At 38.6% G+C, this 25,876-nt stretch overlaps 1 protein-coding gene across 2 annotated transcripts; it reads right to left on the bottom strand.

The window, feature by feature from the left end:
• Window positions 1-497: 497 nt before the first annotated feature.
• gsna (gelsolin a) lies at window positions 498-19,458 on the bottom strand. 2 transcript variants are annotated; one of them, XM_053478316.1, is made up of 17 exons: window positions 19,346-19,458; window positions 12,872-13,069; window positions 12,080-12,234; window positions 10,253-10,414; window positions 9,938-10,087; window positions 9,742-9,831; window positions 9,515-9,647; window positions 8,893-9,197; window positions 8,627-8,760; window positions 8,242-8,332; window positions 7,701-7,727; window positions 4,424-4,594; window positions 3,347-3,521; window positions 2,829-2,950; window positions 2,315-2,392; window positions 2,039-2,099; window positions 498-1,790 (listed from the first exon to the last, which is right to left on the bottom strand). In XM_053478316.1, exons 2-17 carry the CDS (start codon window positions 13,062-13,064, stop codon window positions 1,621-1,623), a joined length of 2,217 nt encoding a protein of 738 aa, XP_053334291.1. In that variant the 5' UTR covers window positions 13,065-13,069; window positions 19,346-19,458; the 3' UTR covers window positions 498-1,620. The 2 variants fall into 2 exon arrangements, with proteins under 2 accessions (XP_053334291.1, XP_053334292.1); XM_053478317.1 differs by lacking the exon at window positions 7,701-7,727.
• Window positions 19,459-25,876: the final 6,418 nt, after the last annotated feature.

Below are 25,876 nucleotides of genomic sequence, written 5' to 3'. Positions count from 1 at the left end.
AGAGCTGTATTATTTTTAGTATTGTAACACATGAAAGGCCCATCTGTTCCATAGCTGTGAACAGGGTTTATAAAACAAGCTGCAAAGAATGGAATTTGTTGCATACTGGATGTTTGCTGTTCCAGGATGATGCTATTCTAAACAAGTGGTCAAGCTAATCGTTAAGTAAAGGACATGCCGTGGAGACACCATAGAACCGTTCTTCATAAGGATCAGTGATTTGACACAGTCCTGGATTACAAAAACAAGTTGTCTATAAACATTAACCTGATATGGAACAGACTTATTCCACACAGCAACGTTATGTGACAATAAAATGAAGTCAGCTGACTTTATTCATGGTGATTTATTACATCCAGGTCATCACATCTATGGTGTTTTTCAGACATATTCCAGCACTCGGCGTGTGGAACAGTAGTAAGTGTTAATACTTTTTAAAATGTAATCTTTACAAATAATAATAAGTTATCAATAATGAAACCAATATGAAACCAACAGTTGGGCATAAATTTATTAGCACAAATAAAAGTACAAGCAATTTATTATCCCATGGTTATCTAAAAACTTTGTATGGCTTATTATAGTAAAACTCTTAATTGACCTCTCAAGGCGTCTGTAGCCAATTGAAAGACCACATTTGTTTAGTTTTTAGCATGTAGTCAGCCCAAACAACTCAATCCACAATAAATAAACACATTCTCTTTTAAGTGTGATGGAAGAACTGATGTGAATTTGCGAAAAGTATCACTTTCCATGGCCCTTTTTATGATATATGAAGAACAAGGCTCGGATCACACACACTGTGTTTGGTCTGGTTGGAGTTAAACTGCTCTTCTGCGCCCTCTGGTAGCAGGAACTCTCTAAATAACATGACATCCCTGACGTGGAAAAGTTCATGGACACACTCAAATATTTTGGCTGTTACTGTTTTCAAAAGGCATTACATATTGTTTGCTACGCATGAAGAAATGGCTGCATTTTATTTCTAAGTAAAGTGACACCACAATGCACACTAGGCAGGATTGTATTGCTGCTAAACGCCCCTAGGCATCTGCTCATGTACGTCAAAACAAACTATATGCCAACATACAGGAAGAAACAGGTTCTGCTAATTTAATAAACCCGACTTTTATGGATTATTGCATTCGTAAAGACACGTTGTTGTTCTGAGTAACATTATTCTAAAACATAACCTTGTTAAACGGTCACGATAAGTCTTAGCTCCTTGGTATTTCCTAATTTGAGATTTATCCGCCCTTACAGGATCAAGATCTGTGATCCTCAAATTATGATCAGATTTGTTTTTGGTCAAAAGAAGCACTGTCAAATATTTCACGGATAAGGAGCTACCCTTATTACAACAAATGTATCGCTTAAATACAGTTTAATCATAATGCCTACTTTTTAAACACAGTAAAAAAAAAATTAAAAAAGTGCAATTAGAAATAAAAGCGTTTTTGACTACAGACAAGGCTTGGAGTGTCCAAGTTGCCTTTTTACACTGGTCTCTCAGCAACTCCCAGATACCCCAGTGGAAGTATGCTCAATCAGTGGAAAAGGGCAACTTCCACTTCTACCCAATTAAGGCAAAGGGGTTTTAAAGGTCAGTAGGTGCGGGGTTCAAATCTCAAGGTCAGCCATGGCGCGCTCCAGAGGGTCGCTGCTCCAGTAGTCGTGTTCCCAGGCCAGGAACCAGCCGGTGAACGTGGGAGGCTCGGAGCCCTGCTTGATCTTCACAATAGGAGTACGGCGGTCTCGGTTGGCAGGATCCGTCTCGATGTAGCGTGCAGCTAGGAGATTACGGATAAAAATGAGTTTTAAAATTGCGCAACACATTTAGACATCCCTCACAAACCTCACTTTTTTTTTTTACCTCTTCTTGTTAATAATTTTAAAGATTAATAAGTGTAAATGTAGAGGGTTAAAAACAGAGCTGTTATCCAGTTCGAATTAAAAAAACATGCATAATGATTTACTTTCCACACATCGGAGTCTGGTACATGTGTTACTCATGAGTGAGAAATTTAATGAGCCTCACCTGAAGCCATCGCTTCAGTCTTTTCCTCCTCTTGTGCCTCATTACCGATCCATACAAACACCTGCAACACATCCAGAGCGAGTCAGAAACCCCAGAAGGCAGGGATGATTTAAATGGCTGCATGCTACTCGAAATATCTTTAGAGAAAGTGCAAGGCAAATATTATGAAATAATTCGATGATTAGAAGTCTCTGGAGCAGGTCATGTCTACAAGATCGATGTAAAAACTTGGAAATGTTGGTTTGAGCCACATATAAAGAGAGAGCTGAATGTTACCTGGTCCCAGGTATCCAGGATCATGACATCATCTGTAGCCAGATCCTCTTGAGTCATCTCCCCAGGTACCTCCTCAATCTACAAAAGCAGAAAACGTGCTGTTAACAGTTCAACTAACAATTATTTCGATACCTAAATGAAGTGATTTGTTAAAATCAGACTTAATAAAATAAAAAAATTAATCCAATATTCAATGCACTTTACTAAATATAAGGTTCAGACACCAAAACCTTATTTTTTTATTAACCATGTTTCTCCAAGACGAATCGTTTTCGTGTCATTTTGCACACACCCGTTAATGCTAGTGTATTGTCTCTTAATTTTCAATGCTTGGAATCGGGAAAGCAAGTCCACTCTTTTTGTGATTTCACTCTCACCAATGTTGATGTGATGTAACCATTATTTCTCAGTGCTAATAGGTATAAAAATAAAAAAAAAACACTTGACTTCCAACTGGATTAAAAACGTCGCCGTTTCTGTCTTAAAGTGAAATCATGTTCGTGAAAACACTCACGATGAAGCGCCCGGTTTTGTTGGAGCAGGCGAACAGTCTGGGTGGGTGAGCGTCCATTCTATCCTTAAGCCTGGTGGATGTGCGGTACTCGCTCTTTCCTCCCAGAGCTGCCCAGAAGTCACCTACACATGAATGAACCGAACAAATCCTTATGCAGGGCAAGTTCATAATTATAATGCATTCCAGAAAAAATATATAAATTAATGATCCTTTTACATTATACATAACACTGTACAAAATTTTGGTGCACAAATAATTTACACTTACTATAATATACAGTATGTAAAGAATCAAAAAATTGGTAACATGTTCTTAAAGGAAAATAAATCAAAGTCATGGTGATGCAATGTGTCCTGTTACCGCCATTGTTCTCCTATTTCTACAGTAATTACTGTACATACAGTGATGTCATACATCCCTGATCCTGTTACCACCTACGTTATAGCATCTATAAACTAACACAGCTTATGTTACATTACTGAGAACCCATTATACTGTATAATAGCCTCAGTTCTTACCACTCTCTCCGCCCTCTGCGATCTGAGAAGGAGAGACCCCGAGGATACCACACAGGTCCTGTGCGCCCTGTTTCTCCGGGTCACTGGCGCCAATGCCGACCCACATGGAGCAGCTCGATGGGGTCACCAGGACAAAGACATCGTTGGAGTTCAGGTTTGAGGAAACAGCATCAACCTGGAGAGAGGAATTCCAATATGCATGAAGTCACACTACTATGCAAAATTCACTTTGTCATTTTTAGACAATTAAATAGGTCTAAAATTTAGATCAGCATTCTTTATCTATTTGTGTATTGGCCAAAATGAAAGGGACGGATTGACCTCGGAGGTTCAAGGTGACGGTGCTAACCCCTACGCCACCATGCAGGCTCACTGAATACTGATGATGTCATCATGAATTATTTTTTACTAGTCAAAATGCATTTAAAAAACTTCTTTCCTGTCTCTTATTTGACACCTATTTGAGACAGCTAAGACTTGTTTAAAAAGGAACATATGCCATTTTGTTTTTAATACACTATGTCCTTTTAAAAATGACTAAAGATTGGAGCTGGCTTGGCTGCTAAGCCAACTTTGGCCACCAGAGGGAGACATGATCAGTCTATATGATATAATTACTCTCATCTGTCCCTGGCTCTATTTTAGAGTCCTTTGCCACACAGTTGCTTAGTCATGAGTTAACTTTGTGAGGGCGAGACTTAGCAGGAATCTGTAATTTAGTAAAATAGTGCTGGTTGACTGAGCCACTCTCTCGTGTTACTTCACTCCAGAAAGAACTTTTAAAAGTTCACTCTTTCCCTTCAGCCTCTTCGAGAAGACAAAGCACTTGTTTGTTTCAGTTCTGCCTAGTTTACCGTCTTCTGTTTCACCATGTGCTCTGTCCTTTATCAGAACGCAGCATGTTAGCTCCTGAATGGCAAGGTTGATTAAATTCACAGATAAACGTACACTAACGAGTAATCTTCCTTAAACAATGATTCACTGGTATGATTTTAAATCCCATAAATTAGACTGACGTTAAAGTGTTAAAGGAATTCTCTGGCGCTCGTTAAATGATATTTTGTGAGTCACACTGACCTCTACAGCCCGGGTGCATCCCGCAGAGTTGGAGCGCACTTGGAACAGGCGTGTCTGCGCGGGTTCGGATTGACCTCCATCCCTGGACGTGCCTCCCTTATACACCACCATGGGCTTTCCACCAAACAGACTCATGAGGTGTGCAGGCTCCTTACCCTGAACCACACGCACCTGAGAAACACACAATATATTATTGTATATATTGTAAAGGAGAAAAATGCTTAGGAACATGTATACACCTACATATATATAGGTGGATCTAGGAAATGATCAGATTATGTTTAAAGTCTTCTGATAATCAGCTAGTTTACAGTCTAGCAGACCAGCTTACACGTCGCTGTTATTCAACAGTACAGATGATATCACCTGATATCAAGTTACAGTAGCTGACTTGGCAAGGTAATCAGCAAAATAAACAAACATGCTAAACTAGTTTTGATGTCCTTCCATCATGTGGTTTGTCTTTAATGCTAGTTTCCCATTCTTTAAACCTTTTCAACCATGTTTGCACATCAATGGCGTCATCTCAACAAACGGTCTATAGTGCACCGCGAGACCATATGCTGCACTTATATACTTATATATAAGTACATCGCTTGAGATGGAGACTATGTTGAGTAGAAACTTTTTTACTCTACCAAAATGTACAATTTTAATAAAAAAAGTAAATAAACGTTTTCATTACTTTCAATACAGCCATCGTGCATTTGTAAAACAACATCAGTGAGACGAAACAATAAGCTGCATAAACACATTATATTATTTTTTATATACTGTATATTTTCTCAAGCATAGCTGGAACATTATTTTAATACTAGATTGGGCCATAAATCATCATCAAGTCCTGTTGTAACAGATCTTAAGCTAATTTCCATGTTTATTTTGACTGCTTTCCACCAGGTGGCATCGGTGAGCCAATCAGATCAGATCTTGTTACTGTAGTGCCGACATTCACAACTCTCAGCAGCACTTTTTTTTCTGGCTGGCTGGCGGACAACAAACGGTCCAACGCCTGGAAAAAACATTGCTTCATCAGGTTGCGGACAAAAAGGGCCCTTTTGCTTCCGCTCCCCCGAACACTGGGCCCGACTGTCTTCTTTCCACTCCACTCTGCCTGAATTATGCGGTTGTTTACTGTTCAGCCTGATTCCAGCCATATTTGGAAACGAATTAAGTTCCCTAAATGTTCCTCTTGAGGTTTGTGGTTCGGAGGCTGATATTTACCCCAAAAAAAAAATGTAGCTTTAGCCAGAATCCAGCATTTGACAGCACATTCCTGCACTTGGTTTAATCTGACATGCGAGAAATGCACACGACAAACGATGCATTCAAGATGTGTGATTTGACAACTCTAATGTGACAGTGAATAGCAAACGCCCTATGTATACACACAAACACATGATGCATGGAAACATATGAATTCAAGCAAAGAGATGATCACAGTTGAGATGTGATGTGAAAGAATGTGAAAGATGTGAAAAGCAGTGGTGCCAAAATTGCTGGCAAGAAAATTCAAGCAGGAAAAGGGGAAAACTTTACCACAAATACCCTAGAGCAAGCTGGCAGACAAAAAGGCTCTGTGTTAAATTATAAACCATGTGGTGAACTGATTTAAGAACAACCAACGAAGTGTTAACTTAGTTACTACTTAGTTAAAACTACAGTTTTTTCCTAAATAAAGACGATAGAAGTTTTTGTACAATGGAAAACTGTTCAGGCCTGAATGATGTTGCTTGTTGAGTGGATTACAAATAATAATAATAATAATAATTAAAAACAAATCTTTATTACTTTCCTTCCCAATCTGTGCATGTTAAAATATAAAGGCATCGTGCTGATCACATGATCACATTCTCTCTTGAACGCAACCTCTCATTACAGAGACGGGAATTATCTTCACATGTGAAGTAGAGGATATAATACAGTTACATGACCGCATCATAAACATGGCCATGAAACAGGATGCAGAATTCAGGCATTTAAGCCACACCTGGAGCTCTATTCCTGCTATGTTTCAGTCGGCATTTAAATTTTATAAGAATTTAAATACTACATGCAGTATCATCGTGATCATAAAGTGTATTGTTCTCCCTTTGTTTTTTTTTTGTTTTTTTCATTTTGCTTTGATGTGCAGCTTAATGATTACAGGCCCCTTTATTTATTAAAGTATTTGTTTGTTTGTTTTTTAAACTAGGAATGTTAATGATTGATCATTAACTAGTTTCCAGATTAAAATTGGTTTATTCCAGTTAAAAATATGTTAACAGATAAATATTTGTTTTGCAGAACAGTTCTCCTTAGCTGCCATATCTATTAACTTTCACACCAAAAGACTTTGTGTATATATATATATATATATATATATATATATATATATATATATATATATATTTTACATATTGGATACGGCTTTTAATTGCTTGTTTTAAGTACAGGTAGTCCCCGACTTACGAATGAGTTCCGTTCTGGAGGAACATTCAAAAGTCTGATTTGTTCTTAAGTCCGACAAAATCACACACACGCACACATACAATATACCGGATTTTAGACATTTTATACATTCACTTACACACAGAAAATATTGTATATATTTGTAAATATTGGTATCTGGTATACGGCAGCGTCTATTGTTTGTGTACAAAACACGTGAGCTATGTGATTGATTTTGTTCGTATCTGCTGAAAATTCTTAACTCGAATGTTCGAATGGCTTCATTAATGCATCCTACAGAACTAATTTGTTAGGATTGTGCTGTTAAACTGTTTAAATTTAAATACATATAAATTGTTACTTTTAATTTTTAATCGATTATTGATTGTCAATATGGTCAGTTAAGAAAAGTTTATGGAATTTGCAACCCTATCAAGAGTCCTACTTGAGACAAATACTCCCTTTATACCTCACACCCTTTTCCATTCAGTGAAGTACATTTCCTTACAGGGTGATTTTGAAAATTTTGTCTAATTACCACTTTAGCTAATAAGGCCCCATAAGGAAAGTTCCGTAGCTCTGTGAAAAAGTCAATTTTAATTATCTGATGATTATTTGTGCAACTGCTAAGGAATCTTGCTTTATTTTTTCAAACCTCAGATAAAAGATCTTCTAGGAGATAGAGTTTCTCCTAAACAGTTGGTCTCTAATTTATGCAACATCCTGAGGAAATTCTTGATTTAATCAAGGGAGAATGTTTTTTGTGTCCTTGGGGTATGTGTGGTGTGTGTGTGTGTGTGTGTTTTTTTTAAATAAAGAGAGGCATGCTGGTCAGAGACAGGGCTACCTGAGTAGTGATAGGAGCACCAGCCACCTAGAAACACAAGCAGCAAAAAAAAAAAAAAAAAAAAAAAGGATGGGAAAAGAAGGAATGAAGATGAAAACAAGCAAACAAAATGTCAGGACATAACATTTGGCGTCAGGGCATGCTCATTGCTTGGTGAAGATTCGGTTCCCGAAATTTGACATGAGGATATTTCCCAGTGACAAACCACAATATGTATGTACAGTACTGATAAAAAAGGCTTGAACCACCACATATTTCTACTGTATATACTATATAGGAATAGTTCTCCAGGCTTCTTAAAGGACTCTCATTTTCAGTCCAGTCCCACCTGAGCAGTTTCAGGGGAATATTTCTTGTTTGTTAAGACATTTGAATCATTCAAGCATATAAAAAAAAATGTAATGTAATGTACATAATTAAATGTAATTTAATTCAGTATAAAGAAATGAGGGGTGGCTGAAGACTTTCGCACAGTTCTGTAAACCCATATAAATATAATAATTATTAAATTAAAGCACTAAAGTTAAGGTTAATCACTTACCTGGACAGGTCCTCCTCCGAGCTCATCATCCAGCTGCGTGGCCAAGATGGCAGACGCTCCGATTTCATCCTGTGAGGAGTCCGTTCCTTGCCTAGAGGAAAAAAAGATTGGGCTTCATAAACAACCAAACAACCAAGTACTGTACTCAGGGTCTGCTGATAAAGCAAGCTGCTACACGTCATTGTCAGGCACGGCACAGTGCCAGATGCTTGGCTCTGTTTTTATCATTCTCTGATTATCTGCTTGAAATAGAATCTCACTGTTCTGAATAACACTGACACATTTTTAGGATTATTTTGGGAACATTTCAGGGTTTTGTTCCTTATGCATCAGAACAGTGAGGCAGTTTCATAGCATGTGTTCATGACCTATAGTGAACTCTTACCAAATGTAGATGATGTGTCCCTGCCTGCCACCATGCCTGTAGTTGTAAAGGATGATGTAACTGTCTCCACCGTAGAACTGGCCATACATGGACGGGTCAACTGGAACCTTGTCCGAACCTTCAATACGCCAGATCTGTAAAACGACATGAACATGAGATGCTTTACTGTTGCTCCGAAGCATTAAATGCACACCAAATTCCTATTTTATCGTACCATATTAAGCTCTCATTATTAATTAAACTGTCTGCATGTCCTGAGCTCTCACTTGTTTCTCGCCGCTGCCGTCATCGATCATGCCGTGCTGCGCTGCCATGGCAGGCGAATCGTGCAGCGTGGCAGCATCGAATGGCACCTTCTCAATCTTGGCGATGTGGTTGGAAACGTACGCCACGCCCATGCCGTCTGTCTGGTCCACATCGCGCCAGTTCTTGAAGAAGTGCTTGAACAGTGGAGTCTCGCCCATCTCGGGGAGGATCTGCACCTGAGTGTGCTTGGGGTAGCCCATCTGCTTAATGAAACCATCTGCTGCCTTCATGGCTGCCTTACGCTCCTCAACGTTGGCGTCCTTTCCTGTTTACATGTTAAAAATGTCAAATTTGTGAACATTATTCGCATATAAAAAGTTTCCCACTTCCTTGTTCTGATTGTTTTTTAAAACATTTAAATTTGACCAGCATGATGTGAGCTTTTACATTTTTGTGCAGTTTTAACCATCACATTCAAATATGCAAATAACTAGAGAGGACTTTAGCTATTAAACCTTCATGCTAAACTAGCGGTAACTTAGCTACATAAGCTCATATGTTGTATTTTAACAAGTATAGCTAGTAGTTTTACTAGATACTTTAGTCTGTAAAAGACTCATGAATTTGGGTTTGCTTGTTCACCTTTCCAGACAAAGATCTTGCCATCGGAGCCATGGTCCAGAATAAAGCAATCCTTGGACTCCAGAGCACTCTGGGAAAAAGGGTTCTCATCAGCCACCAAGGCCACAGCCATGGTCCCGCTAGCATCCGAAACCTGTGGATTAGATCAGAAGACCGTACTTTAGAATTACTGTAAATGAGTGGGTTTCTGGACTTCAGCATTCCATCTGTTTGAACAGCCGAAGCACCTTGTAGAGTTTAGCCAGCTTCCTGTTGGACGCGTCTGCTTTGAGGTCATCATCGGCTCCTTCAGGCAGGTCTGGCTTTGCTCCTAGAACCTGTCATAAGATACAGAAAAAAGATTCAATAGGAGTCCTACTGGCTAAGTGTAGACATCGCTGTTCGTTCAGTCTGAACATCTTTTACTTTGGGTTGAATCTTTACCTCAAGTATCTTTTCTCGTTCCACACCTTCATCACACACGTAGACACGGGCTCTCCCGCTACGCTCGTTGTCACGGATCGCCTTGGCAAGCTGGGTGGCCTTCAGCTTCTCGAAGCGATTGCTCTTGGATCCGCACCACTGGTAGATCTCCTGTATTACGCACAAATGATATCAGCAGGTGAATTAATGATGTTAAATGATGTTCAACATTACGTTTAGCCTCAGATAAACAAGTGCAAGTTAATGTAGAAACGTTAACAGGTTAGACCCAGCGGATTGACCCGTCTCCTTCACTTCTCTCCCTGCGATACTCACATTCCCGAGGTCCAGGATGAAGCAGTCACCCTGGTTGAAGCTGTCCCAGCTCACCGGTACCTCCGTTGCCCTTACGACACGACGACCTTTGACCTGGAGCACACGCTGCATTACCACCTCGTTCGTGACAACGTGCTTAAACCCTGATGCAACGCCTCCTTTCTGAAAACGGAGAGAGAAGATATGGTATATTATCATCCTTTAGCTTCTAACCTTAGGTTCTTTTCACTATAATGAGATAACAGCATACAGTTCCAACGAGGCCGGACTTAAGCATGTATTTTTTGCCACTTATTCTACACTTCCTAGCCATTATATTCCTAGTCCAACTTTTGTGCAGTAATTTCTGTCCAGAATTGCATTAATTTTTACTCATGTAATCTTGTATCGATGATTCTGACCACTTCTGTAAAATCTTCTCAAAAAGACCTTCAATGAAGTTGTGGTCAAGACTCTGTGTTGGCCAATTCACGTCTAAAAATAATAATTTGTCAGGCCCCGGAACTACTCTTTCACAATTTTAGTCTCAGAACATGGCCGTACCATCAGGGAAGAAAAACTCCATATGATATGATACCATGGTCACTCAGTACATTCAGCTGACTTCATTTTATTGCTGCATAACGTTGCTGAGCAACTAAAGCAACCACAGTTCACAACACTCCCTCCAGAGGCTTGTACAGTGGACACTATGCATGAAGGCTGCATCGCTTCATGTGCTTCTTACTATCATGTACCCATCTCTCTGGAATAGGGTCGACTCATCAGACCACACGATCTTTTCACTGCTCACAAGTCTCTGTGCTCCCTAACAAACTGAAGTCTTTTTTCTGATGAGTTACACTAACAAGTGGATTTCTTACGGATACACCTGTGCAATCTCACCACATTTTATTTGTTTGAAAATGTTCTTTCACTAATAAACATTCCCTGATGCACTGATTTCCACTACATTTCCCCCACAGAGATGATGATTCAGGACAAGATTTGATAATGGATTTTTTTTTTTATACCTTAAACTCCAGTTATTTCACTCCTCCTTTATTTCGGTTTTTATGTAAATGAGCTAGTGCAGAGACACGCCCAACAGAAAACTGCAAAGCTGAGAAACAAGCTGGGTGGAGGGGTATCTTCTTATATGATGGTAAAATAGTGAACATTTTTAATAGGCTTCTCTAAGCCCTAGCCAACACCAAAGACACAAAACAAGACCGGGGAAGGAAGTACCAATTTTTATTTTTTTTATGAAAGGCTGGACTGGAAGATCAGCTATAAGAGACTGGGAAGATAGCGCTAATGTAACCTATCGCATTCCAGCCGCCGTTAAACAGAAAGAAAAAAAGAAAATGTAAAAAGGACAAAAACAGGGAATGGCTTTTTTTGTACAAGTGCACTGGAGACACTTCGAAATGCCTTAAATTGACCAAAATTTTTATTTGCATAACAGGTACCCTTGGGGTATTTGTTTATTTAAATCTAAACGGTGATGTTTTTTTTTTTTTGGTTACGCCAGTATATTTTGCATATCTACTTGGTGTGTTGGATGCAACTCCAATCCGCAGCAACCATTTTAAAACAGAAGGCAAAAGCTTTCCTTTAAATGTTCAACTTGGTTAACCATTAATCTGTATGCACCTTTTTTAGCAGATCATCTAATAAAATAGCCACGCCCAGATGCACAAACATCATAAATAAGAAGATTTAATAATAAGACGAAATTAATTTCCATTGAGCTAGTTTATAAAGTTGAATCAGCAGGATGTTCATTCACTGGAAGGTACTGTGTGTGTATAAACTTTTAACCTTGCTACATGTCAAGTCACTTACCATGTACTGCAGACCTTTCTTAAAGTAACCCAGGAACGTTTTAGACTCGTGTCCCTGGACCTCACGGTATTGTATGGGCTTTCCACCCAGGTGATCATCCAGTTGCACTGTGAATATGGCAGCTGATCCACTTTCATCCTGCGTGCAGGCGTCACCTAGAATACACAAGAGATTAAAAAAAATTTAATAATAATAAACAAACAAAGAACTAGACAGAAATAGCATTGGACTATGGCTTGCAAGGGCCCAGGTTCAAACCCCATGACCACCAAGTTGCCAGTGTTGGGCCCTTGACCATCACCATTAACCCTCAACTGCTCAGATGTATAATGAGATAAAAATGTAAGCCGCTCTGGATAAGAGCGTCTGTTGATGTCGTAATGTATTGTAAATGTGAATTACCCTGTTGAATTACAGGGTAATTCAAAAGAATGGACCGATCTTATGACAAATTGTTTCAGTTCTCAAGCATCATTATGGAATGAGTCAGTGTCACTTGTAAGACAGGAAATAAAAGTTGATTGTCAGTAGAATACTTGTGATTTGGCTGGAGTTTTGTATTACTTTTCCTTAATATAATACTGCGTAGGGAAATCAGTTCATTCTTTTTGAATAACCCTTTATAATAATAATAAGAAGAAGAAAAAGAAGAAGAAGAAACTGTGCAGATAGGTCTAAATGATTCCAATAACATAACTAACTGTTAATGCATGACAAATGTGTCATCCTGTTTCTTTACCTAAAACTAGCTAAAGTGCTGAGCAGCAGAACAGGCCACAGCTCATATCTTACCCAGCCAGAAGTGGAGGTCGTACTGCAGGCTCCCGGATCGCTGTTTGATGGTGTTGAGGACTACATAGGCATCGCCGGTGTAGAACCCTCCGTACAGGTTCTCTGGTACAGCAACCAGGTCGAAATTCTCAATCCTCCACACCTGCAGTCCAGGCTGCTGGCCTGCCTTCTCAAATTCAGGATGGTGCACCATACTGTCTGAAAAGAAAAAGAAAAGACTGTTACGGTAAAGTCTTGATGATTTAATTATTCCCGGATGCATTCAATTACTCAACATTAGTAATGCTTAAAACGATTTATACTTTTGGTGAATCTGTGGTGTATCTAGGGAACAATGTACAGCATTCAAAGCCGGAATAAACCCTGGATGGAATACCAGTCCAAAGCAGAGCACCGTGGACATGCATTCATACTGTTATTTCACACCTAGAGGCAATTTGGAGTCGCAAATCCACCTAGTCATGTGTTTTGGAAAAAAAACTCAAACCAGAGGTGGAAAAACTCCCAGATATGACATGAGAAAGAAAGTCTGAAAAGAACCAGACTCAGTTGGTGAAGCAGAGTTAAAGCAAACAGTATGAAGTGTTTAAATGATGCTTAGATCATGATTTAAGGCAAATTCTTAAAAAATTCAAAACCTCTACCCAATAAAAATCTAACTAACTTGGACAGAACTCGCCCTGCGTGTCCAATGTCCTGTTTATACTTGTGCCACCAACTATAAACACACACCCTCACAACCTTTTTTTAACCTTATAAGTAAAGTTATTACTATGTATTACTTTGTAGGTATTAGCCCACGCATACTGTATTTATTTCCTACAGAAGGTCCACTGTACCCGACCTCATGTACTGTAGCATGCGAAGGAAAACTGTCTCTATAAACTGGGAGGCTGGGAGTTTTTTTTCCTGTGCTAGAGGACATTGAGACCAAGCCCACGTAAAGAGGAAGAGCTGTGACTCAGCCTAGCAGTATGAAAAGAGCAGCTGCTGCCTGTGAAAACATTTGCCCCAGCTGCCCTCCCTAATACTCGTACACACCACTGAGCATTAACATACTGTAGTTCTGCATCAGTTTGGACTGTGGTGAGGCTCTTGGATTGGGGGCTCATGTTGGTAGAGGAATTTGGGGTGGGCGTTGGAGGATGTTTGACATTTTTCAGGTCCTCTTGTAAAAATTAAAGACACAAGCCCAAATTAGAAAGCACATAGAGGATGCAGCAGCTAGCCTCGGAGGTTTACTCTAGATGGCAAATCATATACTGATCAGTCATAAAATTTAAACCATCTAGGTTTTTTGTTCTCCCTGTACCATTAAGGTGTGGCTCTGCGGCGCCTCTGGGAGGTGGTGCTGTGCTGTCTGGCACCAGGAAGATCCTTTAGCAGCAGATCCTTTGTTTGCTGTGGATTGCAGATTGGGTCTCTACAGATCAAACTTGTTTGTCAGGTGCATCCCACAGGTGCTTGAATGGGATCAGGGGAGTTTGTAGGCCCTGTTGCGGTCTTGAGCTCCTCGCCTGCTGGGCCCGGTGTGAGTCGGGCTGTGGTGCACCTGGGTGCTCTGTTGCCTTTCTATCATGGCCAGCTTTGACTTCTATCAGCAATGTGTGCTGCTTTTCTCTGGGATCAGACCAGACAGGTGAGCCTTTGTTCCCTGTGGGCCTATGTAAGCCTTGGGCACCCATGGTCCTTTCACCAGTTTACCGGTTTCACCTGTCCATCATAAAAGTGAACATTACCCTATTGTCAGATAGAAGAAAAGAAGGCGATTTTGCAAGTGCAATTGTTAGAAAAAAATTAATATAAATAGTAGTTGTGACAAATATTTGTGTTTCTGATAATGTTATTTCTACACTCCCTTTTGTGTGAATTTAGTTTCCTTCTCCATCTGCTAGGATTTTCATGTTAGAAATTCTCTGCATCTGTAGGGTCCGTGGACTGGCAAAAAACCCTGTGTTAAGAATCAAACTATCAGTTGCAGTGTGTCGCTAAAATTCTTGGTTAAAGTTTTATTTTATCCAATAGCGATAAAGTTTACTGTCTGGTTTCTTTATGCTGCTGTATTTCTTATTTCTTCTTAGTCCTGCTCCATGTTCCACATGTTTGGGTCATTAGAGGAGTTCCTGGGAGGCCAGCGTCTCAGACATGGAGCAGGCAGTCTGAGAAAACATTCAACCTTGATGGTATCCAAGCACTAGTGAAACCATAAGTAAGTTTTTTTTTTTTTTTGTACAAAAGTAAGTAAGTAGTAGTAAGTACAAAAATAATAAAGTGCATTAGTGTAGAGGGGATTATGTAGACAAACTCTCAGAACAAAAGTACTGGTTTGACTTGAACGCCCTTGTATTTTCCACAAAAGCTGAGCTATATTTAAAATTTTCTTTATGGAATCCTAAGAGGCATTTAAAAACCATTTAACTGTTACCTAAATTATTTAACAATGTGAATCAAATGTGAATCGAATTAACCAGCAAATGTCTGGCTAAATTGTATAATCGATTAAATCACACAGCTCTATTAAACACATCGAGCAAACCAGCATGTGTATCCAAATTCCTTGCCACTGGCGTACCCAAAAAAACTGTTGCAGAAGTGTAAGTCTACAGTATTCTTCTTTTATAATGTCAATAAAACTCTCGACTAGGGAAGTGGTTGCCTTATTAAAGTCTAAATCTTTGTTTAAAATTTCAAAAGCTCAAATAAAAAAACAAAAATGCACATAAAAGAACACCAAGCATAGTGGTGGTGTTAAAAATGTTTAACACTGTTAAAACTGGAAAATTGGGATTTGCCTCATGGGTGGTTGGTTCATCAATATAATAATAATAATAATAATAATAATAATAATAATAATAATATTTAAGAACCTTGGATAGATGACATCAAAGAGATTTTTTTTATTAAAAGAGTTTGCCTCTTTATTATTATTATTATTATAATAATTATTATTATTATTATAATTATTGAGGCAAACTCTTTAAATTAAAAAAAATCTCTTTGATGCCATCTATCCAAGGTTTTTAATAATAATAATAATAATAATAATAATAATAATAATAATCTGTGCCTAGGTCATGGGCATTACCTTACAGTATAGTAAAAACAAGAACTTGAACCATAAGCATTCTGTAAACACTGCTGTACTTAATTTCCTTTAAGCTGTTCTTGTTTTTAAATCGATTGCTGTAGTTTATGTTTACATGTGACAGCACGTGAAGCCCTGAGACTGAAAAAAACACATAACAAGCCCCTGTACACATGCTGCAGTGTGTCAGCGTGATTAAATCTTTTTATCAAGGGATTTCATGTGTGTGTGTGTGGGTGTGTGTGTAAACAAGTTATGGTGAAATCTGTTCCCGAGCTCGGCGCTTTCGCACCTCTTTCGCACACTTCGGTTCATTAATTCAGAGAAGAAACAGAATCAGAACAGACTTTCGGCTTCCTTTAGATTTCTATCCTTCACTGTGAGCAAGTGTGTTAACCCAAACCGTGTTATAAATAACCCAGGTCACATGACTGTTGTTGTGCTCATGGGAAAAACAAGGCAGGGGCTTTTTAAAATCTATATCCAGTCAAACATAGATATACATAAGCATCTGCATATGAAAATGTTTACATTGAATGTAGTTATTTGGGAAATGAAACACTTATGTTCTAGGAAAATTATCCTCGAGGGTGTGGTGTGATGCAGCTCGAGGCAAGTTGATTCTTTTCTTCCAACAGCACGTCATGAAAAAATGAAGCTGATTTGCATGTTAGCAAAAACTGTAAAGAGCACCTACTGTACTGTTAAACATTCCACTTCATCCCTCAGGGACATTCCTAATCTCACTGTTGCATGCCTACACATCCTTGTGTTCACTTATTAAAAAGAAACTGATATGATTCTCGTCTGACTCATTCTCACCACACCGTGAGATCCCACCCTCTCCCACCTTCTTCTTCTTCTCCTCGAGAAGAATTCAGCCCTTTATAGTGAACATAGTGAGTAACTCACTCAGTGCTGTGTTTACTCAGCATGGGTACACCTTGACCCCACCCTTCATACAACATAATATTTAAAGGAGAAGATAGAAGGGTTCAAAGTCGACCATGGACACAGATGCAGGCTGTAATTGCATGCTTCATTCTGGAAACTCGAACAGAGAATAAACGTTCAGAGATCTTACAGAGCTGCGTTGGTATCGGGGGGGATCTGAATGAGGATAAAAGCTGTTTGGAATAAGTGGAAGGAAAAAGTAATTGTGTGCAGCGTGAATAGATTGTAGTGCGAGGCAGCTGGTGATTAAACAACGACTCGTCAGACTGCACTTCCTTCTCGAACGAGGAACTGGAATAAATTTGACTTGTAACTAAAAAACCTCAAGAGATACACAATGACTGAAACAGATCAGCAGGCTTATCACTCACTCAAGCATTATCACTCATCACACCACAGTGTCTCTGAAATTCTCCAGTCTGACTGATCAAAAGGTATTGATTAATGTCCAGACAGTAGAACAGAAAAATTGATCTAATATATAATAACTCTGCTGTAACCATCATCTTTGTTGTTACACTGAGTTTCCACAAAGCGATGATAAAGTTAGACCATGCACTTCCTTTTGTGGTAATTTAAAGGCACACTGTTTTAGTTGCTTTGCGTGGGTTTCCACGGTAACAAACAGACATCTATACATGAGGCATTGCTTAGTAATCAAAACAGGAAATCCATACAAAATATGTCATACTTCAGTGAATGTAGTAAAGAATGTAGCTAATGCATAATGCATGTCAGAAAATGCTTTTTATTTATTAGGATGAAAAAAAAAAAGAGTGTTTGTTGCAAGCATTATACTAATACACAATAATGATGTGGCAATAAACTGCATCATTGCATGCCATTATTTTTGTCATACAGCATGCAGGTTTAAAATAACTTTCCGTTGAAACACCAGACTTTTGAAACCAGAATGTTAAAACACTGACTTGAAATGAGAAAACTTTTGCTTTCAGGTAGACTTTTCAAGTTCTACGCAAGCTTTAATAACTACCTTCATCTTCTCTACCTGGAAATTCTGTGAAGTCACTGTGACTTGGCCTAAAACATGCCCACATTCATTTTTCTCTTGCCATATATGGTCTGGATGTGCTGAAAGACTAGTGGAGATGGGGATGGCTGTAAGACATGGTTGCAGTTTTGACTCAGGATCGGTAGCGCGTGCCAGGAGATGTCCTTCATTAGGGGACTGAGTGAAGGAGGCATTTATTTACTGCTGCCGATTGGGATGAGGGATTTTTTTGTTTTGGTTTGTTTAGGAAACAAATGATGGAAGGATACTTGAGTTGATCAGTTGAAGGTGGCTCAATCGCTCAAACATGACAGATTGACAGTGATGGGATTTGCTCCTGTAACCTTTAGTAACCCGAAAAGTATAACCAGTGAACAGACAACCAAATCTAATCTCCAGCTGGACATGTTGATGGAATCCCAGCCTTGTTCAATGACTCACTCACATTTTTCGTCCAATGATCGTTTTTTCCTTTGCTTTACAACTATACGTTACTCTGCTCTCTTAAGAATGAAATGAGATTTCTGTGCTTTGCATTTTATAAAATTGATTCACAAAATCAGTGAATCAGCAGCTACAAAGGTGCACTTTAACTTTAACAAGATGATTTTAATTTCTTTTCTTTTTTTTTACTGGGAACACCAATAAATCTACAATAATCATCAAATTGAATCTAATAATTAAAAACTCACCATAAGTATAATGTGGAAAAAAAACTGTACAATCCAAATTTACAGTATACATGTCGCCTAAAAGAATCGGTTCAATTGAACCGAATCGAATGATTTGACTCCTCAGCTTACTGACTCACTTTTCTTTGTCCTACTTTGATTTTAACACCAGTGATTACTTTCTTTGCCTAGATACTACATCTGAGATTGTTTAATTAGCTCTAAACTAATTTATTATGTATTTAATTAATTAATATAACTGTGCTTTACAGCTACAAATGTGCACTTTAATAAGAAGATTCTATTTATTTAGTAAGGTTTATTAGATTTGGTAACACCAAACAGCATAATAATTAGAATTTGATTTAAGAATAATGGGGAAAATTCGAGTTCGTGTAAGAGTCGGTTCGCAAGTGTCACCTAAAGGAATCGGTTCCGTGGATCCGAATCAAATTTTTAACAAAAAATTATTTTTATAGCAGTGATTGTTTTTCTTACATTTTCTCTATACTACTTTACTCTTCTCTACTTTTAAAAAAGTAAAATACACAATAATTGAATTTTACTTAAGGAATAATAGGAAAAATACTAGTTCGTAGAAGAGTCGGCTGGCAAGTAACACCTAAAAGATTCGGTTTAATTGAACCGACTCGTTCTGAAACGACACACTGAATATCGGAACAGTTCTGCAGTTCTAAAGTAATTAGGTTATGCAATGAGAATAAAATGCACAGAGAAACACTCTCCCTTACCTGTAGCTGATATCTGCTGTGTGTGAGACGGGAGCTGAGAGTGTCCTGTGTCGGGGTGCAGAACGAGCACAGGCCGTTTAGACTGTAATCTCGGCCGGGAGACGCCCCGTGACGCCGCGCTGCAGGGGGAGGAGCCAATGCTGACGCTACACGAGATTTTTATCTCCGTAGACCGGGTTTAGTCTTCAATGTGAAGAAATGAAGAGCCCTATGTAGGGCCCTCGGAATAGGGACACGCCCACAGAAGCCACATGTACTGTAGGCTCGCTCGAATAAAAATATTTACTTCAAAGGTCTCGGTTTCCATGGAAACCACAAATGAGATTTTTACCCCAATAAGCAAACTTAACATAAAGAACCGACTTTTTGTGCTCAATAACAAAAATGCAACTACAAATACTATTGCAAAAGTATATAAAATGTTATTTGTTTCATTTTATGTGGAACGTTACATAAAATTAAACGGTCTGAAAAGAATTATACTATAAGTCCCGCCCCTTCAACAACGTGCTTTCGGATTTGTCCTTACGTTAGGTCATACATTGTGAATGAATGATTTTTGCATTCATGTGGGTTATTCTACAAAAATAGTAAAAAAAAATAAAAAATAAAATAAAGTGCTGTCACTTAGTTCACTTAGACATTACTTGTATGTGTTTAAAAATATATAGAACACTTTCAAGAATGAAATACATTTTCTTACTTTCATGTTCAATATTTAATTGTAGCAGTTTCTTTATGGCAAATGTTTCCTTACTTTGATCATACATGGAAGTGGAAATATAAAGATTTGTTTTCATGAAATAAATTTGATTCACAATAATTCAATTCCATTTTATTTGTATAGCCCTTTTAACAATTGTCATTGTCGCAAAGCAGTTTTACACAATCAAAAGAATTATTTAAGTTTGTATGGTATGTGAATGTGTATGAATTAAAATGGTCAGTTTGTCCCTGCTGAGCAAGCCGAGGGCGACAGTGGCAAGGAAAAACTTCCTGAGATGGTAATAGGAAGAAACCTTGAGAGGAACCAGACTCAACAGGGAACCCATCCTCATTTGGGTGAAACAGAAAGCAGGAATTGATCTGCATTCATACTGTGTGTTAGGTGGCAGGCGGTTCAGCTATAACAGTTGATGTTATTTGATGTTAATATGGAGTCCAGGTAGTTATTGGAGGCTCAGGTAGACTTGTAGGAACTTCCAGGACTGAACTATCGAGCAACTGCAGCCAAGTCAAGTCCTCGGAGAAACAGCAGTCAACACCAGTTGATATATATATATATATATATAAAATTTTCCTGTGGAAAACATTTGACAATTTGAAATTGTTCCTGGACAAATACAAAAGCTATGTCAGATGTCTCGTTTCATTTGTTTAGAAATATTATCATTTATTTAGCATTTTTATGCAAAGCTTTTGTTTGTCCTGGGGTTACCAGGAAGAGAAGAAACACCAGTTATTAAATGTATATAAATAATGCATTGAGCTCTACTTTTTGTAGATACATAAAGTTTAAAAGTAAGTTATAGCTATTGAAGAAGTACTATTGTAGGTGTGAATGAAGAAATACATTTCAGGGGATTTGTTTATGACCCAAATTCCACCTTTTCTGTAAAATGACCCATAGACAAAAAGACTCTCTCTCTCTCTCTCTTTCTCTCTCTCTCTCTCTCTCTCTTTCCTAATTACATAATAAATTAGTTCCTGTGGATGTCAATTTTTTCCAATATGTTTTTATATTTTGGAAAAAACAAAAAATTGGATTTCCAAAGCAATGAGTATCTGATGCCATCTTGTGGCCTACTTGACATGAGGTGGCATGGTGGTATAGTGGTCAGCACTGTGGCCTTACACCTCCAGGGGTGAGGGTTTGATTCCCGCCTCGGGGTCTGTGTGCATGTTCTTGCTGGGTTTGCTCCAGTTACCTCACACACTCATAAGAACTGTACAATAGACAATTACGCAGGCTAATGACAAACACAAAATTAAAATGAGTGTCTGAAGGTGTTGCAGTACAAAATATATATATATATATATATATATATATATATATATATATATACAGTATATCTTTCTTCCATTCATCTTTACACATACTATATAGAATTTTTTTTTTTTTTACCTAAACCTGTTAATTATTGAATTCAGGTGTTTCAATCAGGTTTCTTATTCCCAGTGAGGTACAGTCTTAATACTTCAGCTTACCAAGACTTCTTGGACAATGTTGTTCTTCCAACTTTGTGTGTTTGTTGAAGGCCCTTTTCTATTCCAACATGACTTCCAACTAACTTCATATTGAGTATATTTATTTGGATACAATGCCATTGCAGGTTTGGCCAAATACTTTTGTCCATGTAGTGTATATATAATATATGATCAAACTGGTTAATTTTTTAAACATTTCATAAGACTATGCTGAACATTACACTGTAAGTATTAAAAAAGAGTTCATCAAATTTTCTAATCAAATCTTCTTTTAAAGCTATGAATGACTGTTCTTCTGAAGTTGTTGTTCTTGGTAATGGACACTAGATGGCACCTGCAGCATATGTTAAGTGAATAGTTTGTGAAAGTTTTTTCAGTTACTGAAATCTCAGTTGTGTCCCATTTATGTAACATTGACAAAATGTGTATAAGGCAAAATGTCCTTCTAACATCTCCAGATAACTGATTTAAAGTGTTAATTAAACTGACAAAATGTACAACACATCCCAGCCCATTATACCATTACTGTACCCCAAAACACAAGGGGTTTTCAAGTCAAACTGGGGCTTTTCCCCTACTACGCTAATGCACTTATCCCAGTGTTTCACTAGTGCTTGGATACCATCAGGGTACGCTGGAGACATGCTCGGACTCCCTGCTTCATGTCTGAAACACTGGCCTCCCAGGAACTCCTTTAATGGTCAAAACATGTGGAGGTCAGGACTGTACGAGGGATGTGGCTATAAATCCCAGCTGAGTTTCCTTAATGTGCAAGTGGTGTTGGTAAATTATTGTGTGTACAGTTCACACAGACAGATACGTCTCTTCTGCAATTTGATGATAATTATTTGTCAATTTTCAGGGATAACTTCAAGGAATGTTCAAACAGTATATATGAAAAAAGGATGGTGTAAAGTTACCCAAAATCAATGTAAAAAAAAAAACGGGTGGAGAGCCAAAACGCATGAAAGCTGTAAATGCAAATCAGAGTTATTATTCCACCAAATACTGATTTCTTAACGTTATTTAGCAAAAGCATTAACACAATTTCTTTACCAATTATTTGCATTAAAGTTATTGAAGCGCCGCAAATGCTGCATGATCTTGTGTTATTTTGATGTGTTGTGATGATGTCATTTCCTTATATTTTGTCAAGTTATCAGGTTATATTTTGAATTCAGTAGAAATATTGTCAGCAGTTCACCAAAAAATTAAACAAAACTGTTCATCTTACCAATACACGCACCTGTAAGGTAAGAACATAAGAAAAAAGATGATTTTGAGATGGTCTAATTTTTTTCCAGAGCTGTATACAGATACTTTAAAACTAAATACATTTAAAAAAAAAAAAACGAAGAAGGCTGCATGGTGGCACTGTGGCTGTGCACCTCCAGGGTCTGGGTTTGATACCCACCTCGTGTCTGTGTGCATGAAGTTTGCATGTTCTCCCTGTGCTTGGGTGTACCCGGCCCCCCCCCCCCCCCCCCCCCCCCCCCACAACCCTGTATACAGGATAAATGGTGTTGAAGATGAGTGAAGTGTTAAAAAAAGGTAAAGACATTTAAATGATTTAATGTTTAACATTTGTATTTGACATTGCAGCCCATCTTGTATGTATTTGTTTGGTACAACTTGAATTAAATCTTCATGGCCTGGATTTTTCCACCAGGTGGAGACGTTTACCATCACCTGTGTGTTGTCTGGAAAACTCCTTGAACTTTTGATCTTTGGCTCAGTCGTAACCCCGGCTGCGATTAGCTGTAACACAGACTGGCTCACGGGAGCCGTCTAGGGACGAAAGCAGCATATAATAAAGATAATAATGCCCAGGTGAGACTATTACTAATAAAACTTTTCACTTATCCAAATAACACCTCAGCTACACTTGATTAGGAAGTGAGACAGAAACAACAACAAAAACAGAAAATTGAAACCATGGTTCTATTTCTGGACGTTTCCAGAAATAGAACCATAGGATTGAGGAAAGGAGACCATTTTGCCAGCAGGAAGAGGCTCCGGGGAGACGTGTGGGAATTATATAAAACGTCCAGGACATGTGGGGAAAAGATCAGTCCGAGTGGTTGTAAAAAAAAAAGTATGGGGACATATTATCATAAACCGTTTATGCCTAGTGTTTCTGAGGGACCTATAATGCAGCGTCTCGAGCAGTGAATATTCAAACATGTGGCTTCTTTTTTTCTTCTTCCTCATTTCCCTTTACTGGAGCCGGACCCGCGGGCCGTGGCGCCACGGCCGACACTGACGGCTTCAAACCACATCAAAACTGCTTGTGTGGAGCGCATGGAGGAAAATAAAACAGGATCTGAAAGAGCACGCTTTGTTAAATCAACCTCTTTACTGCTATATTCCCGTTGAGTGTCAGCGTTGGTTCCTGAGAACGAGAAAATAAGATTTCTTGTGTCTGTGTGTGTGTTGTGCAATATGTCCTTATTTAACAGCCTACCACTAATAATACATAACGAAATCATGCACTGCTGTCCAAGAAATATTCAGATTTAGAAATATTTTAGGCTTTGGGATTGCTTTTAAAACACAACAGGCTGTACAGCGATGAATAATCCACTTCTCCATTTATGCTTTGAAATGAGCTAACACAAGCGTTTTGGTAAGCAGAAAACATTAACGCGTCATAATCCGATGAAAGACGTTTATTATACATGGGGGTGAGGTGTGAACGTACTGTACAGAAGGAGAGTTTGAGGAATTTAAGGGCTCTTAGGGCTAAATGCAGGAGAGAGGCCTTGCTTCAGCCGGCTTGTTTTTCCCTTTACAGCGTTATATTGTGCTGGTTGATTTCATAAAATGGAAAAATGAATAAATAATAAAAAATAAAAAAAAACAAGGCCTTGTTAAAAAAAAAAAAGTAAGAAATCCTTCCTATGCCACATAATGTATTTTATTAACAGTGAGCTTTGGTTGCTTAGTAACCTAACAAGCACCTTACCATGAACACAATGGCGTACATGTAAACCCCCCACCACCACCACCACCACCACCACGATTCAAAACCTAAAAGCATTAATACAAAATGCAGTTTTTGTGATGTGGTCAATGGTGCGGATATTTCAAGGATTTTTCCATGATGCTCAGCCAATCAGTTTTCTAGAACCAGCCCTATGAATGGACGTGCATTTTAATGGAATCTTATTAACCTCGGCGAACAAATCAGACACGTGAGGCATAATTGTAAAAGGTTAAACAAGCAACAGTTAAGCAGGAACAAGAACAGGAAAAAAACGAACAGGGTTAAAGCTGTAATAGCAGAATAACGAGGCTGGGTAACAAGCAGCTTAACAGGCAGGAGTGTTCTTCACTTCATAACGAGTGGGCAAGTCAGAGTCCTTAAATAGTGTGTGAGTGTGTGTGATTGATAACAGGTGTGCACAATCAGTATCCTAGAGAACATGAGCGCGAGACAGGCTGTGATGGTGAAGAGGTGTGGTCCTGTATAGAAAAAAAAAAACATACTCACTCTTTCTCTGGAGCCCATCCCAGGGGCCTCAGGGAACTAGGTGGGGTACACTCTGGACAGGGTGCCAATCTGTTGCAAGGCACAAACACCCACACACACTCATACACTACGGGAGGTTTGGAAATGCCACCAAGTCTAATCTGCATGTTATTTTGCAAAAAGCTATAAATCCACAGTTTTTCCCCAGTGCATAAATCAGCCTGTGTTTGTTGTGTTTGTGGTTATTTAATTATGCAGATTCGTATCAATAATATGTTGGTTGTGGATGAATAGAAAATATAGCAAACTCATGCCTCGATTGTGATTTTATAGTAAGTCAAACACAAAGTAGCGACAGCAAATTGGATCACAATCTTTTTCAGAACCGCTTATTCTGTTCAGGGTCGCAGGAGGACTGGAGCCTATCCCAGGGGCTTTAGGGAACCAGGTGGGGTACCCCCTGGACAATCTGTCTCAGGATACACACACAAACTCTTACACTATGTGAGGTCTGGATCTAAGTCTAATCTGCATGTCTTTCAAACTGTGGGAATAGCCAGAGGATACCCACCAAACATGCAACACCACATGCACGGACCCGAAGACGGGACTTGAACCCTCGACCTGGTGGTGCGAGGCCACAGGGCAAAACCACATGGCAAAACCACTACACCACTGTGTTACCTAGTCAGATTTTAATTGATTCAGACAGTACTAATTTATATTTAGGTTGTATTGCTAAACTTTTTAAAAATGAGATTGAATTTATTTTAGGGTCCTAATAGGAATGAAATTAGGGTAGTTTTGTCTTGGTATTCAAGGGATGTGACCCCAGGAATCATTTTTGGTGG

Source organism: Clarias gariepinus, chromosome 19, assembly GCF_024256425.1.
Source record: "Clarias gariepinus isolate MV-2021 ecotype Netherlands chromosome 19, CGAR_prim_01v2, whole genome shotgun sequence".
Classification (NCBI taxonomy): Eukaryota; Metazoa; Chordata; class Actinopteri; order Siluriformes; family Clariidae; genus Clarias; species Clarias gariepinus.
Note: the sequence above shows the minus strand (reverse complement) of the source record. Positions and strands in the feature narration are given on the sequence as shown.

Coding starts and splice junctions, on each gene's coding strand:
- gsna (XM_053478316.1), bottom strand. CDS start 13,064: ATGGTGCACCATCCTGAATTTGAGAAGGCAGGCCAGCAGCCTGGACTG. Junction 9,832..9,937: donor AACGAGAAAAGATACTTGAG/GTAAAGATTCAA, acceptor ATCTTATGACAG/GTTCTAGGAGCAAAGCCAGA. Junction 9,648..9,741: donor AGCTGGCTAAACTCTACAAG/GTGCTTCGGCTG, acceptor TCTAATCCACAG/GTTTCGGATGCTAGCGGGAC.